This window comes from Bison bison, unplaced genomic scaffold (assembly GCF_000754665.1).
Source record: "Bison bison bison isolate TAMUID 2011002044 unplaced genomic scaffold, Bison_UMD1.0 scf7180017864349, whole genome shotgun sequence".
In the NCBI taxonomy this organism is placed as follows: domain Eukaryota; kingdom Metazoa; phylum Chordata; class Mammalia; order Artiodactyla; family Bovidae; genus Bison; species Bison bison.
In genome coordinates this window covers 4,626,169-4,641,970 of record NW_011494921.1, presented here as the reverse complement: position 1 = coordinate 4,641,970, position 15,802 = coordinate 4,626,169, and the positions used below count along the sequence as shown (strand labels likewise).

At 52.2% G+C, this 15,802-nt stretch overlaps 1 protein-coding gene across 1 annotated transcript in view; it reads right to left on the bottom strand.

Moving 5' to 3' along the window:
* The window catches only part of ALPK2 (alpha-kinase 2), a 136,305-nt gene that overhangs the window by 14,256 nt on the left and 106,247 nt on the right, over positions 1–15,802 (bottom strand). The window contains exons 7-9 of the mRNA XM_010854830.1: positions 13,446–14,019; positions 11,789–11,877; positions 5,132–5,349 (exon numbers count right to left, since the gene is read on the bottom strand). Coding sequence (XP_010853132.1) covers positions 5,132–5,349; positions 11,789–11,877; positions 13,446–14,019 — 881 coding nt within the window. The remainder of the gene's footprint in view (positions 1–5,131; positions 5,350–11,788; positions 11,878–13,445; positions 14,020–15,802) is intronic.

The following is a 15,802-nucleotide window of genomic DNA, read 5'->3' as shown; positions in this document are numbered from 1 at the left end:
GAGACACTCTGCTGTGGGCCTAGGTCTATTCCGTGCTCTTCAATAAGCATGGAAGCCCTTGTCCAACAGGAAGTGGGCTGGGTGTGGCCTGGGCCGACCAAGTTCAACAGTGAGAGGGTTCAAGACCGGCATCTGTTCAATTCAAGGCCAGGCTCCAGACCTACACCCTCCCATCTCCATAAAGACAGCGTCTGATTCAGGTTTATCTGGGCCGGCTCTAGATCCAGGGAAAACCTCTTGAGTTTTATGTATACTTTTCAGCCACTGGACTGGAGATGCAGACATGTGTCGCCCATGGTCTAACCCTTTGATGCTTATCCTAGCTTCTATCCATTCAACCAGGGGTCCCCAACCTCCAGGCCACGGACCAGCACCTGCTATCAGATCAGCGGTGGCATTAGATCAGAAATAAAGCGCACGACAAATATAATGCGCCTGAATCATCCTGAAACCAACGCCCACCCCCGCAACCCCTGGTCCACGGAGAAACTGTCTTCCATGAAATTGGTTCCTGGTGCCAAAAAGGTTGAGGACCGCTGCATTAAAGCATCAGAAGTTGGGCGGGGCGGATGCTCAGAGCTGCGGTGGCGCAGCAAACCAACACCACAGCTCTGAGCATCCCACCCTGGGTCAGTGAAGAGCTCTGGGCATCCTTGTCAGAATTCTAAACATACAGGAACCTTCTTCCTCTCCCCCAACCCCCAGCAGGGGCAGCTGGGACAATGGCTCAGGAACCGGGGATTCAAACAGAATGAAAGTCCTGTTATGTTGCGAGGAGGAAGAGAGCAAGATTTCCACCTTCCATGGGGCGGGGTGGCAGGGGGTGCCTCTCTCTCAAGCACCATCTTGTCTGGAAGGCAGTCCTCTCTGATGCCCAGAGTGTGGGTGACCTACGGCCTTTCCAGAATCTCCTTTCCAGACCAGACACCAACTCTGTTCCTTCCTCTGTAGGGTGGTGGCTGTGGGCACAGCTCCAGCTCCACGGACCTCTGCTGTAATCTCACCCACGCCACCTGATGGCAGGTCCTTTACAGCAGGGCATGGGGTCCACGGACCCTGGAGGGTTACAGTCCACAGGGTTGCAGAGTCGGGCATGACTGAAGCGACTTGGCATGCACACGTGGGCTCCATGGTGCCACGCCACCTGGGTCTCGCCTTCTCGTATCTCGCCCCTGACTCGTCCCGGCCAGGCCAGGCTGTGGCTAGGGGAACCAACATTCCCAGCAAAAGCTGACCCTGAGGGTCAGGTCGGATGGCAACCTAGTTCCACGGTCTCCGTTCCTAGGAGTACTGCTCCCTGAGGCTCAGAAAAGCAACGGCTAAAGGGTTCGAGCTCTGATCCAGCAACACATGCCTGAGCCGAGGTGGAGACACAGGCCGTGTGGCTGCTCAGGCTGGTCGGACAGACAGAAGCAAAGAGCCGTGCTTTCCTGCAGGGCCCCCGGGAGCCGAGTTAGACACAGCACTTTGAGGGCACCAGTAAACATTCTAAAAACCTCTTTCACTGCTAGTCACTAAAATGCGCCTCGTGCTTTCAAAGCTGTTAACAACGAAAACATACGTAGAAATGCTTCACGTGGTTTTTGTCATAGGAACTGTACTTGGGAAGGAAAAACGCTGAATTGCAAAAGCCCTCTCTGGACATTCTGTTTCGTAGAAAATGTTGTATTTAAAAATTACAGCTCTAAGCCGCAGAGAAGTCCAATTTTAAAGTCATTTGGCAAAAAGGTCCTTGAGCTTGGGAATTGCTTTTCCTCGAATCTCACAATTACCAGCTGTCACCGACACTGGAAAAGCAGAATATGACTTTCAAAAAGAAACCTCTCACTCGGCTTAATGATTTGCCAGCAATTCAACCAAGGTTATTAAGGGTCTCTATAGGACGCTAATTTGGATTATGGTATGCAGCTATTAAAGCGTGTCGGGGATGACAGTCATCTACGGGTTGTTTCCGACGGAAGGCGGAAGAAGGCAGTATCGCAAGAACCCAGAATTTGAGTCCTTGGTTATCGGGCTGACAGCTTCTTAGCAATCACAGTGGTCTCAGTGCGTGCGGGCCTTGGGGCCCAGTGGCAGGCTCACCTTTCACCCCACAAACCTGCAGGACTCACCACAATCCCATCAACACGTGAAGGCAACCAGGGAGAAAATAAGAGTCTGAGAAAAAGCGATAATTGAGCTTGGGTTTGTTTGGGATTTTTTAAATCCTAATTCCAGAGTCTCAGCAAAACGATAAAACGTAGGACTCGCTTAGAGAATAGGTGTTACCTAGTGCCACAATGGAGATAATGGAAATCTTGCCCAGTAGCAGAGAGTAAAGCACCCTTATGAGACACTGTGCCAACACTTTAAACCACACATGTCACCATAAGGTGATGTAAGGTTCCCCTGTAGCTGTTGCCCAGTGCCTGGAAGCAAAATTAGCCATGCACGAGGCTCCCAGTGTTGCTTTTCAGTGTAACAACCGTATTTGACACAAAGTTAACTCGGAAGGAGAAAGACAGGTGAGTCTGAGAGTGGTACAGACAGTCTGGGTGAAACAGCTGTCTGTGAAGACCATGTTTTGAGTGCGTGGCAGCAGCGTCTCTTCATGAGTGAGTGGTTAGGGCTGTCTTCAGCTTGCAGGTCAGCCTCCCCTGCAAGTCTGAACACTGCCCTCTCCGGCTGGCCTCAGAGGAGCCCCTCACAGCAGCCTTCGACATTAAGGGATACTTGGGAAACCTTGCACATTTGTAAATTTGAGTTTTCGTGGAGACAGCTTGGGGTTCAGAAACAGTGTGCTGCAGCGCGGGAAGGAGAGGGTGGGACAAGTTGAGAGAACGGCGTTGACGCAGATACACTATCACGCGTCATCAGAGGACAAAGCTCGACAGGGAGGAGACACACGTATGCTCAGAGCAGATTCATGTGGCTGTCCAGCAGACACCAGCAGCATTGTAAAGCAATTACTTTGATTTAAAAAATAAACAGGGATGCCTGGCATTCAAAATAAAAAAAGAAAGAGTGGGTTGGAGTCTGGGACCCCTCTTAGCAGCCGATTGACAGCCATAATTAGATCCTTAACTCCCAGCCTCTGTTTTTCCATCTGTAAAATGGGGATCATGATGTCTCTTTGGCAGGGCTATTAAGATGAAACAAAAACAGGGGAAAATGAAGCAGGCAAAAACTGATGAACTCCAGGTTAGGTCTGTAGACATTGTGCTGACGTCAGCCTCCTGGTTTCGACCGTGTTATAGCTATGCAAGGTGCTGTCATTAGGTGAAGCCGGGTGAGGGATACCTGGAGACGCCTCTCCACAGTCTTGCAACTTCTCATCCCTATGGTTATTTCAAAAGATTTTAAAAATAGGAAGCACTGTGTCAGTGCTATGCTAAATGCCCTCCTCTCACGTAATCCTCACAGCCACCCCCTGCGGAAAGGACTGAGGCACAAAGGTGAGTGGCCCGCTCACGGCTGGGACGTGGGGGTGCCAGGGGCTCTCCTCACCGCCAGGCTCCAGAGCTCGGGGTCCTTGCGTGTGACAATGTCTGACATTAGCAGGTACCCAGTTATAGGTCAGGTTTTTCCTAAAGCGTTGTCATCTGGAAACGAAAAGGGAGGCCCCCATGGCCAAAGCTGCTGGGGCGGCAGCCCACTGCCCTCCCTGCGTGCATGCGCATGGCTGTGCCCCCACATGCCTCCACCAGCCTCTCTCAGCCTGAGAGCCTTTCTCGGGTCACATGCCCTCGCTGCGCTCAGCAGGGCTGGCCCACGTGCCGGTGGCAAATCCAGGGGAGTTCACACCCCCCCACCGCAGCAGCCTTCTGCTGGTTACTAAGGGGAGCTGGTGTATAAACACACCTGCTCCTCAAGTGTGATCTTTGCTGAGAAGCTTGTCCTGCTCAGCCTCCCAGATGTTCCCCACCAGGCATCAGCTTCAGGAATACACAGCGGTGACTGGGTATCAGGCACCCTATTGACTTTCTTTCTCTTCGCCTGCCACACTTCCTCAATCTCCTACCAGCATTTCCTGGGGTCCCCTCCCAAATATTTGCACTCGAACATTTGTGTGCGACAGAAGATGAACTTGGCCTAAATAAAGGAATTGTTTCTGCCCAACATTTTGGAGATGACCACTAAGCTAAGAGTTAGAGAGGAGACTTCCCTGGTGGTCCGGTGGCTAAGGCTCCATGATCTCAATGCAGGGGGGCCTGGGTTCAATCCCTGATCAGGGAACTAGATCTCACACGGCATAACCAAGACCTAGTGCAGCCAGATGATTTTTTTAAACTGTCCAAAGAGGCTGGAGACTGAGGTCATCCCACGGGCAAGCAGTGATGGGTCCCTAAACAAATCTCGGCTGAACATTTCTGGATGGCAGTGCTCCATGCACACCCCTCTCCCCCAGGAAGAGGCACTGACCCCCGGCTCCACCAGGAGGGGACACCTGGAAATTCCCACCTGGTCTCCCCTGGACCCTTCCCCAAGCGCTTCTTCCCTTTACTGATTTGAGTCTGTATCCTTTCACTGTAGTAAACCGTAATCACGAACATAAGGGCTTTCTGAGTTCCATGAGTCCTCCCAGAAAATCAGTGAGCTGCAGGCTGGTGGTCTTGGGGAAACCTCAAACTGCAACTTGTCTCAGGGCCTCTCTGTGAGAAATCTAATGACGATGTCCCCATTTCACACCCCAAATGCATTCCCCAAGAGGTGGGTATAAATGGAAAAAGTGTTGTAAATTCACCAGGGGAGCTTGAAATCTCAAGCCCCCGTGAAATACCCTTTCACCTATTACAAATGAATTCTTACATTTTAATTAATCTTTTGGTATGTGTGGATTTTCATATATACATGTATTCCTGATGTTGTGCCTATTGAGGATACAGAACACCAATTTTTGGTTATCTCTTGTAATGGGAAGGCATTATGAATAATTATAATTGCAATGAATTATTAAAGTGTACTTTGTTACTCGATTGGCTTGGTCATTTCAGGCTCCTTTGTCACTGTTTCTCATGAGACATTAGTTAATATTTTCTGCTGGTGAAGATGCTGACAGTCTGCACCCAGGAGATCGTTCCCTCTGCTTCCCCTCTGCCCCCAGGAACATTCCAGACCATCCCTGGAACCCGGGCCAAGCTGCCCTGCTCACCCTGCATGTCCGTGACCAGCAGGCAGCCACTTGTTTTCTGGTAGACCCAGTGCTGGAAGGTGCAACACTTCTGCCCAGCCTCCGACTCTCTTCTCAAGAAGTTTATCTCCTTCCCATCCCTGATGGAATACTTCACGAATTCTCCAATCAGCTCTTCCTCCACGGTTGCGTACGGGATGTTATTCTCAGGTCGATGGATAAGGAAAATAGGAATGATCCTGGAAGGAAAGACCATGAGCAGGATTGTGTTGTCACGTAGGAATAAAGACGTGGGGACATTCTACCCGACCGGGAGGAGCAGCGGGCTGTAGGATAAACCCCCGGGTTCCATCAGATGTAGACTAAATATCTGCCAGTGATTATTTAATGGAAAAAAAAGGGGGGGTGTTCCTTTTATTTGTTCCTAGAGTTGATGAGAAACTCTTCCTCCAGATGGAGTTTAATTGCTCCTGTAGAAATGAATGTCTTTTTATAGCCATCGTTAGAGTCCATCAGTGACCCAGGGGTCAGGTGACTATACCTCCGTCCAGCCAGCATATATCCACCCTTCTATCCATCCTTCCTTTTATTCGGTCAGCAAATATTCACTCAGTGGCTTCTGTGTCAGTCTCCCTCCCAGACGTCCTTCTAGAAAACACTAAAGACGACCCAAGCTCTGCTCTCGACGCTCTTACATTTAAATGCAGGCGCCAGGCAGCAAATAGGTGCAGCGCGCTCTGTGCTCCGTGAGGAACCAGAGCAGTGGGGAGGACCGGGGCAGCCCAAGTGGGCGGTCGTTTTATTTGGGGAGGTCGGAGACAGCCTCGAAAATAAGGAGCATTTGAGCAGAGAGGCCTGTAGGAGGTGGGGCTTGCGGGGGGAGCCATGAGGGCGTCTCGGCAGGAACATTCCAAGTGGAAGGAACGGCAAATGGAGAGGTTCTGGCCGGGGGCCTGGGTCGCGGGGTGCAGTTCAGACTGAGGGGCGGCATGTCTGGAGCAAGGAATGGGGGCGGGACTAGGGGGGCCTGGGCCACTTGGGAGACTCCGCCCTTCGCACTGAGCCGGGTGAGAAACTTTGGAGGGTCGTGGAGGAGGAGGAGATCAAACTTGCATGCGACAGGGGCCGCTCTGCACCCCTGGTGACATGTGTGAGGATGCTGCGATGCGGGGGTCAGCGGTCAGATCCGGCCCCGCCCACTGGCCCACCGCCCTAGGGAATCCACCCAAACCCTCCCTCCTCCCACCTCCCCCAGCCTCACTCTACGCTGAGCACCCAGCTTCCTGGTCGGACCGGAAAACAGAAACGCTGAGAGAGCTTCTAAAAGCTGCCACCACCACGCGCTCCCACCCCCAAGGACCAGCCCTTCTGGCTGCGACCCGAGCCCTCGCCCCACCGGCGCCCTGGACCCCAGCCCCTCCCCAGTGTTCGAGGACACTCCGACCGGTGGGGCCCGCTCACTCCTGCATCACCATCCCTCTGCAGACTCCTTCCCGGTGGGCACGCTGTGATGACTCCACAGCCTGCGGACCCGGCAACCCACTCCTACCCCGACTCGCCATTCCCATCAAAACCCAAATCCGCCTACAACCCTTTCCCCCTCCCATTCTCTCCTGAACCCAAAGCGGCCTTTCTGCTTAAGAAAACCTCAGTCTGGGGCACCACGTTGCCCAGCAGAGCAGTTCCCTTCTTAGCCCTCATCTGACTTGTTCTCAGTGGCACTGAAGAGTTGATCTCACTTGTCTCTAAGACATTTTCCCCCGCCCTCCAGAAACTCACTTCCTTTTGGTTTCCTTTCTGCTTCCCTGGCTACTTCCTGTCTGCTTTGCTGGTTCCTGGTTTCTCCCCATCCTTTACACCCTGGCACATCCTGGGACAGTTCTCCTTGCTCTGCAATCAATTCTCTAGTTTTACATTCCCTTGCTTTAAATACAGTCCGCATTTACATCAGCAGCCCAGACCTCTCCCCTGAAATCCTGACACGTCTCCAGCCAACTAACTCTCCATCTATATTTGATGTCTAAAAGGCGCCTCGAATTTAACATGCAGAGACTGAACTACTTATTTACCCCAACTCCAACATCTGTAGAGTCTATTGGAAACTGTACCTTTGCATTCTTTCATGCATTCTTTCCATTCAACAAAAAAAATCAACTGAGTAGCTTGTGGCCTGTGCAGTGATCCATCTGCCACACACCTACACAAGTCTTACCCTGCCTTCACCGTCTTCAAGGGGCAAACGAAAGTGGCTCAGTCATGTCCAACTCTTTGCAACCCTATGGCTTATCCCAGCCCATCAGGCCCCTCTGTCCATGGAATTCTCCAGGCCAGAATACTGGAGTGGGTAGCCTTTCCCTTCTCCAGGGGGTCTTCCCAACCCAGGGATTGAAGCCAGGTCTCCTGCACTGCAGGCGGATTCTTTACCAGCTGAGCCACAATACGTTCATGTCAGGCTCCTCTCCCTTTTTGCTTCCTCCACGTTGTTGTCCTTGTTTAGTCACTAAGTCATGTCCAACTCTTGCGACCCCATGGACTGTAGGCCCCCAGGCTCCTCTGTCCATGAGACTCTCCAGGCAAGGTACTGGAGTGGGCTGCTATTCCCTTCTCCAGGGGATCGTCCTGCCCCAGGGATCAAACCCGCATCTTCTGTGTTGCAGGCGGACTCTCTATGGCTGAGCCATCACAGCAGCCCGGCTCCTTCTGTAAGTCTGATTAAACACACCTGGCCCCGGAAAGTCAGGCAAGCCTGTTCTCTCAAACTCCCCACGCCAGAGGCTTAGTTCCACCGTCACTCCCCGCTTTTGGAGCCGTAGCAACCACTTGCAGACCGGTCTCACCGCATCCAGCCTCTGGGCCTTGTCCCTGGACATCCGTTGTCCCAGGGAGATAGCTGTAAGAGCCGCATCGACACAGGACTCTCAGGGCAACGAAACTACTCTCTGTGGTGCCATATGACGCATCAGTAGACGGTTGTCCAAGCCACAGAAGGCACGACCCCAATGTACGCTGTGGGCCTGCAGTGATGGTATGTCAGTGCAGATTCATTGTGACACGTTCTGACCCGGTGAGGGGTGTAGATGGCGGGGGAGGCGATGGGGTGTGGAAATCTGTCCCCTCCATTCAATTTTACTGTGAACCTAAAACTGTTCTGAAGATAAAATCTATTAACAATGACGTGTCTGCTCTGTGGCTCAAGTTTGCCCTGCTAAAGCTCCTGGTTAACCCCTGCCTCCTCCTCACCCCCAAAGCCAAGAGAACACGTTCCAAGCTCATCAGCTGAGCATTTTAAGTCCTCTGCATTCTGGCCTCCTGGCTTCCCGCCTCTTAGCCTGCCCCCGCTTTGTTTTCTGCCTCCCAGCACGCTAGATCTGCTGAACTTTTTCCGTCTCTTTGGAAACCTCCTTTCTCGGCTCTTCATCTCTTTGGACATGCTGCCCTCTTTGCTTGTGAGTCTCCACCCTTGCCCTTCATCTGGAGGACTCCGACTCACTCTTCAACACCCTCCTCTCGGAAGCCTTTCCAGACCCCCTCCCTCCTCCTCCTCCTCCGTGTCCCCATAACTCCTCGCACTCGACGCACTGGGTTTTGTCCTGCATGCCTCACACTCCTGCTGGCTGTGAGGGGCAAGAACCTGCTTCATTTTCTTTTTATTCTTTAAGTGCCCATCACCTAGCTTGGAGCAAAGCCTGGCTCGTAGTAAATGCTCAGTGTCTGGGGGAAAAAAGAATATGTATACAGGACAAAGTTTGAGTCTTGGCACGGACATCTGAGGCCAGGTAATTCTTGGGCGATGACTGTCCCGTGCGTTACAGGATGGTTAGCAACGTCTCTGGCTGCTTCTCACCAGAGGCCCGGAGCAGCCCTCCTAGTCACGACTGATACAGGATACGACCTGACAGTCAAAGGAGAGGTCATCTCGTTAAAGTCTGACCACAACAGATGCCGTTTTCGAGGGCTTAAAAGCAGAAATTATGATAGCCACCCTGAGGAAGAGTTAAGAAGCTAATTTTTGATGTTTGTTAACATGAAGAATATGTTTAGTACAGATCGTCAGATGGGTAAACAAACAGGAACGTGCATTAGGGACTTATACCTAACAACTATCAAGATGTTTAAAGGCTCAGAAGGGAGGCTTCTGGAAAGGTCTAAGTGACAAAAGAAAAAAGTGATGGTGTGACAGTCGCCTGCACCAATGATGGTGACCGGGTGGGGAGGCGGGGAGGCTGGGGTCAGCTGTGTTAGTAAAACCACACACAAGCCCTACGGTGAAGGCCTCGGCAGTGCCCCGGGTTTTCAGCCAGAATCTCTACAGGTAAGCATGCAGAACAATCCTGTGTGACTCCGTGACCAAAGCTAAGCTTAGGAGGAGTCATGTGGACTGCAGGGCGAGGCCTCCTCCCCCCAGAGATGCCATCATAGGCACCACCATCATCCCCTCCTCTCTGGGGACCCGGGGCAGGTCCTCCCCCAGTGATGTGAGACTTCAGGTCTGTCTCTTACGAGGAAGGGGTCCCTGGGAAGGTCTGCACTCACACAGGGTTGCGGGGGGCTGCTCCCCCAGCGGTGAGAGCAGAGCTGGAAGGATCTCCCAGAGCACGGAGGACACGTGGGCTCCACCCACGACCTGTCCTCTCCCGGGAGTCCAGCTGGAGGCTACCCCCAGGTATCACCTCGAGTCAAAGATTGTAGAGAAAACGTTAGCAAAGTGGGAAGAAGGATACAACACTCAGGTGAGTTTTAAAGACACAAAACATACCATTCCAAAGAAAACCTTCTGCAGGCAACTCGGTCTTTGGCAGGGTGCACTTTACCCTCTTCTGCCATTTATGAGTGTTTCCTTAAAAAATAAAACAAAACACGAGAAGCACACCTCCCCTCTCCCCACCCAGTTTCAGATGGCAGAGCACTTCTCTCAGGAGCAGGATCTAGGCCAGGACACTGTCCTGAGCCACCACGTGGGTACCCCTTCCAACACGGATGCTGAGTACCAATCCCATGCTTGGGGAAGGACTGATGCTGAAGCTGAAATTCCAGTGCTTTGGCCACCTGATGTGAAGAACTGACTCATTTGAAAAGACCCTGATGCTGGGAAATATTGAAGGTGGGAGGAGAAGGGGACGACAGAGGATGAGATGCTTGGATGGCATCACCAACTCAATGGACATGAGTTTGGGTAAACTCTGGGAGTTGGTGATGGACAGGGAGGCCTGGGGTACTATAGTCCATGGGGTTGCAAAGAGTCGGATATGACTGAATGACTGAACTATCCCTCCATATCCTGCCCTTGTCCATGAATGAGGTCAAACTCTCCCACAATAAGGAAAGGTATTTGGATTCCAAAACGTGCACAGCCATTTCCAGAGCGGTAGCATATCTGCTGGAAGCCGATTAAGCCTGAGTCCTTCCCTGGACGCATCTTGATATTCATAATTGTGTTCTTTTCCTTAGAGAAGCCTGTATGAGTCAGTTCGCACAAAGCTTGAGTGTGTCCCTGCAGGAGGGCACTTTGGTGCCACGCCTGGTGGACTCTTCCTCCTCAACCAGGAACAAAAGAGAACAGAGCAGCAAGAGGGGCTGGAGAAGAACAGGCTGAGCGCTACAGACAATCCAGACCACCTCAGTGCACTGAACAGAAAGCAATTGAAAGTGGTTTTCTTTGCAGTAAGTTCGTTTTCCTTGAAGTTGCTGAGAATTGCTTCCCAGGTGGCGCTAGTGGTAAAGGACCCGCCAGTGCAGGAGACGTTAGAGACACGGGTCCAATCACAGGTCAGGAAGACCCCCAGGAGGAGGGCATGGCAACCCACTCCAGTGTTCCTGCCTGGAGAATCCCATGGACAGAGGAGCCTGAAGGGCTACTGTCCACGGGGTCTCAAAGGGTCCGGACGTGACGGAAGCGACCCGGCAGGCATGCATGTATCCTGAGCACACAGGCAAACCTTGAAGGGCAGCAAGCACGAGGCTGTATGTGGTGTGCCCAACACACCTGCTCGGGAAGGGGATTTCTCTTCCCTTTTGTGAGTTCACAGAGATGACGCGGACAAGAAACAGGCCCTTCCTGCTTTCCCCTCTTCCCCATTCGCACTGGTGTGTAGACGACTGCTCCGTCCGCAGTTTCCAACGGGCCCTGGCACAGCCCCTTGTCTTCCCACGTGTGGTTTCAACCAGATAAGAGATCGGTATACACGAACTCCAGACACTCCAGCATGCGCGTGGGCCAACAGATACTTGTCAGTGTAATAACCTCAGTGGGTAAACTCTGCGCCTCCGTGTCGTGCTCCACGGAGCAGGGACTACGCTCCCACAGCCCTGATTTTCCAATTTGCTTTTCCCTGATGCACCACCGTCTTTACTTGTTGTATCATAGGACTGAGTTTTTCGCGATCTGCTGTTCTGTTTATGGTTTAGACAACATAATACCCATGAGTAGATAAGATTTTCTATTTAACATGGTATACACGTTTATTGAATTATTCCATATATCCATACACTTTAATATTTCTCGAGTATTTTTCTATAAGCCTCTGGAGGCCCTGTGAAGGGCAGGGTGGCAGCCATGTGCGCCCTCTTGGAGCTTACAGACCCGCTGAAACACGCCCCGTTTCTCCCCAGCTTCTCATCCCTCCAGCCCGCCCATGTCCCCAAGTCAGAGCCGGGCCAACCCAAGGGGGAGACACTCACTCGGGCACTTCCCCGAAGCCTTCCAGAGGCTGGGCTTCCGCGGCGTAGATCTGCGCGTAGTGCCTGGCGGTGTTCTGCACGTAGCATTCCTAGATCAGCCAAACACAGGAAACCCCAGGGGTGAGAAGAAAGCCAGAGCGCTGCCCAGTGAGACTCAGGTTTCCCACCGTAGGTCGACTCAATGCATTTGCAAACCCACCCCGGGGTTGGGGGCGCAGAAGCATCATGAACGGAGCCCACAGTCGGCACTGCAGGAGCTCTGAGACCTGAAGGAGCCGTGCAGGTGACGGCCACGTGGTCTCCGGGCGAGGTGTCCCTGAACCATGACGTTTCTAGGACCCGCGTGGCTGAAGTTCACCCTGAGCTAAGGGGACGGGTCCCCGGACAGGGTTTCAGATGAAGTGTGCGTGCGGATGGTTGGGTTTCCCATGAGTTCTCCCGACTAAGATTCTCTTTTTTGAAAAGGTATAACAAGCTGTAAGTAACGAACACCTCGCCAAGATTGTTGGCTTAGGAAAAGCAAACTGGATTCTGCTTTCCTAGTCTGTAGGGCTTTTCTAAGTGGGCATCTGGATGCTGGGGGATTTTCCATGACTGGACCAGACGGTACTTCAGATGGAAGGAATACTCCCTGAAAGCAAATTGAGGAGGATAGACTCGGAAGAGAAAGGAATGCGTGTGGCAGAATCTTGTGCTCAGAGGAGAGGGGCTGTCTTCACGAGCACCAAGCCCACAGGACCATCGCCACGTCTGAGACAACCGCGGATGGATGATGTTTGAGAGCACCCAAGAGACCTGAGTCTGGCCTATTCATTTTATGGGTTAAAAAATTTAAGGGCCCCTGGTTTGTGAAAGAGCTATACCCAGCTCTCCTGAAAGCTCGGCCAGCCCTGGCATTGAGTGAAATTCATGGACAGGGCGGGGATGATGTGGGGGAGAAGCCTGTGTTCCCTCCCCCCTACCCCGCTCCCTTCTTGCCTCAAGGGTACCGCCACCCAGCAACACAGGAAGGAGCTTAGACTTGGCTCCATCTTCCTCCATAGCTTATGGGCGGATACTGAACATGACTCAGGAAGGCAGGAACCAGGACAAACGCTGACCCTTTGGACTGTACCCCAGCCCCCTTCCTCTTCCCTAAAACCAATCAGAAGCCTCCAGAAATTACCCTTGACTTTGGTTGTCCTTTCCTGGAGAAGGAAATGGCAAACCCCACTCCAGTATTCTTGCCTGGAGAATTCCATGGACAGAGGAGGCTGGCGGGCTGCAGTCCATGGGGTCACTTTAGGTGTCCTTTGGGAATCCTGGCATCTAAGGTAGCTTAGACACCCCACTCCCCATATCATTCTGTGTCCAGGTAGATTCAAGGCCCCGGGGATCTGATGGGGCTTCCTAGGAAGCCTTCCTGGAAGTGATCCCAGCCCAGGTAGAAACTGGCGAGGCACCTCCGGACACAGGCAAGTCCCACCTGGCTGCACGAGGCCAAGAATTCGTGGCGACAAGACCAAGGTTTGATTTCTAGCATTTGGCCTTGGTCTAGTAACCACAGAGAAAGACACGCTTCTGGCGACGCTCACATCAAATTGAGTCGGACTTTCACCTCGGGTTACCTGGGTCCGGCTCCCACCTCGAGCGGCACCCTCAGGGCGGGCGGACCCACCTGCGCGGCGAGTCTGTAGTTCCTCTGGATGAGCTCGTCGTTGTTTCTGGTCCCGTAGGCGACGGCGTTGTGCACCTTGAGCACGCAGGCGTGGCCGGGCTTGAAGACCGGCGTCAGGCCGCGCAGCACCTTGCTGCGGAAGGCTCTCCGGTGGACGCCTTCTCCGAAGTGCAGCTCCTCCGTGGCGATCTGGCCATGCAGGCGGCCTCCGAAGTAGCTGTCACGGAGGAAGTCCTCTCGGAAGATGAGCTGGCTGAATTCAATCTCTTCATATACTAGAACACAACACAGCTTCCGTTGCACGGAAACACCCCCAGCCCTGCTCATTGGCTGAGGAGCATCCCCATACAGGCACAGCGAAGGGCAAGGCTGACCCACAGACGCAGGGAGCTGGAGCCCTGCTGGACTCCCAGCAGAGGCAGCGCTTGACGGGGAGGTGGGGGAGGTGGTCACTGAGGATATAGAGCAAGGCAAGGCCCCCAGGGGACTGGAGGACAGTGGGGCAAAGCTGGCGAGGCCAGAAAAAGGACTGTAGACAGGTCTAGAAAGTGTGAACAGGATCAGGCCAGGTGATTAAAGGCAAGTGGAAAAGATGAGCGAAATGTGGAAGAGGGAACAAGAATTGACAAGATCTGCTAGCTCAGCGCTTCCCAGTTTTCTTTTTTCATTATTGCCTCCTTGCAAGGATTCTTTTCAGCCTTCCCACCCCCCTAATTGTTCCACATAAGACATGACTGCCACAGAGGTGCTGTGTATCTGGTTATGTACTATATGTATGTCTGTGCTTTGTGAACAAAAATAAGTTTTTTGCCTCCCCAAGACCCAATTTTGTCTGCTTGTGGGTGTTACTGCCTCTTAAGAATGCCTGTGGTAGATTAAAGAAGTAGGCAGGTACAACCCAAAACAAGAAAAGAGTTCCCTCTGAAGAGAAACTGAAACACAGTAGAATCATCTTGGATCTCTCTGTAAAAAGTTTTCTAGCAGCTGTATCGTTCAGAGATGGCAATGGCACCCCACTCCAGTACTCTTGCCTGGAGAATCCCGTGGACGGAGGAGCCTGGAAGGGTGCAGTCCATGGGGTCACTAAGAGTTGGACATGACTGAACAACTTCATTTTCATGCATTGGAGGAGGAAATGGCAACCCACTCCAGTGTTCTTGCCTGGAGAATCCCAGGGACGGGGGAGCCTGGTGGGCTGCCATCTATGGGGTCGCACAGAGTCGGACATGACTGAAGCGACTTAGCAGCAGCAGCAGCGTACAAGGGTGGGGATGGGCAACTTCCCCTAAGAAAAAATACACGACAAGCACGAACTCCACCATCCTCAATAATCGTGTCCGTGACTTCCAGGAATGTCTACTTAGCCAGGAGAAACTATAAGAAAGATGCATCTTAGAACTTCTCTCTGAAGCCCTGTGTACCGTCATTAAGTCGTTCTAGCTCTGAGTCATTCCTTTTGGGTGCTCCCACCAGCTTGGTTTTATTAGATTTTTAGTTAGAGATCAACTTGTGAAATTATATGTGCCTCTTCTGGAGATTTAAATAAGGTGTCTAGGGGTGATTCCTCCAGGTGAAGTCTTGACGCTTCTTTATCAGAAGGTACACAGGAAGCAGAGGAAGGTACGGCCTCCCCAGCCATAGAAATCAGACCCCTGGGTCACATGGAGAAGGTGACGTCTTCAGGGTCCAGGCTCCCACCCAATGGTGGCAGTCACAGGACTACGGTTGCAGAGACCAGTACCTCAGCCCCACTAGGATCTCATTCCTGACTGGTAAAATCCTTGAGAAATGAGTCTCTGCAAACCTAAATTAACGAGGTCGGAGCAAGAATCTGCGATGGGGAATGCCCACTGGTGCTAAGCAGCTTACGAGACAGAACCCCTTCTTCTGATTTTTTCTGATAGGAGAAAAGGATATTCTTTTGCATATTTAGACTTCAGGGGGATGGAGACAGATGTAGGGAGAGGATTATAAACTTATACAAGCATATGACACACAGGTATGCAGTGTTTGAATGGTTTGTGAGGAGACTGCATTTAAGTCTGTTTTGGATAAGTCACAACATTTAATAGACCATTTAAGTCGAGATCCCAGCCCCTTGTCTTTAATTACTAGATGTTACTGCATCTTGATGTCTGTACTAGCTTGTTTTCAAAGATCTCAGGATTTTAGTTTGCTTAGGGGAAGAAAAAAATCAGCACACATAGTACAAACGGGCAGTGTAACCTTGGCCGCGGTGAGTGCCTGCATCACGGAGATTAGCAAACTGCAGATCAGGGCCTCCCCACCCCCAGGCGGGTTGTGAGAAACTGGCCAGCAGATGACCTACTGCAGTGAGTACCTGTCCCCAAGAGGAG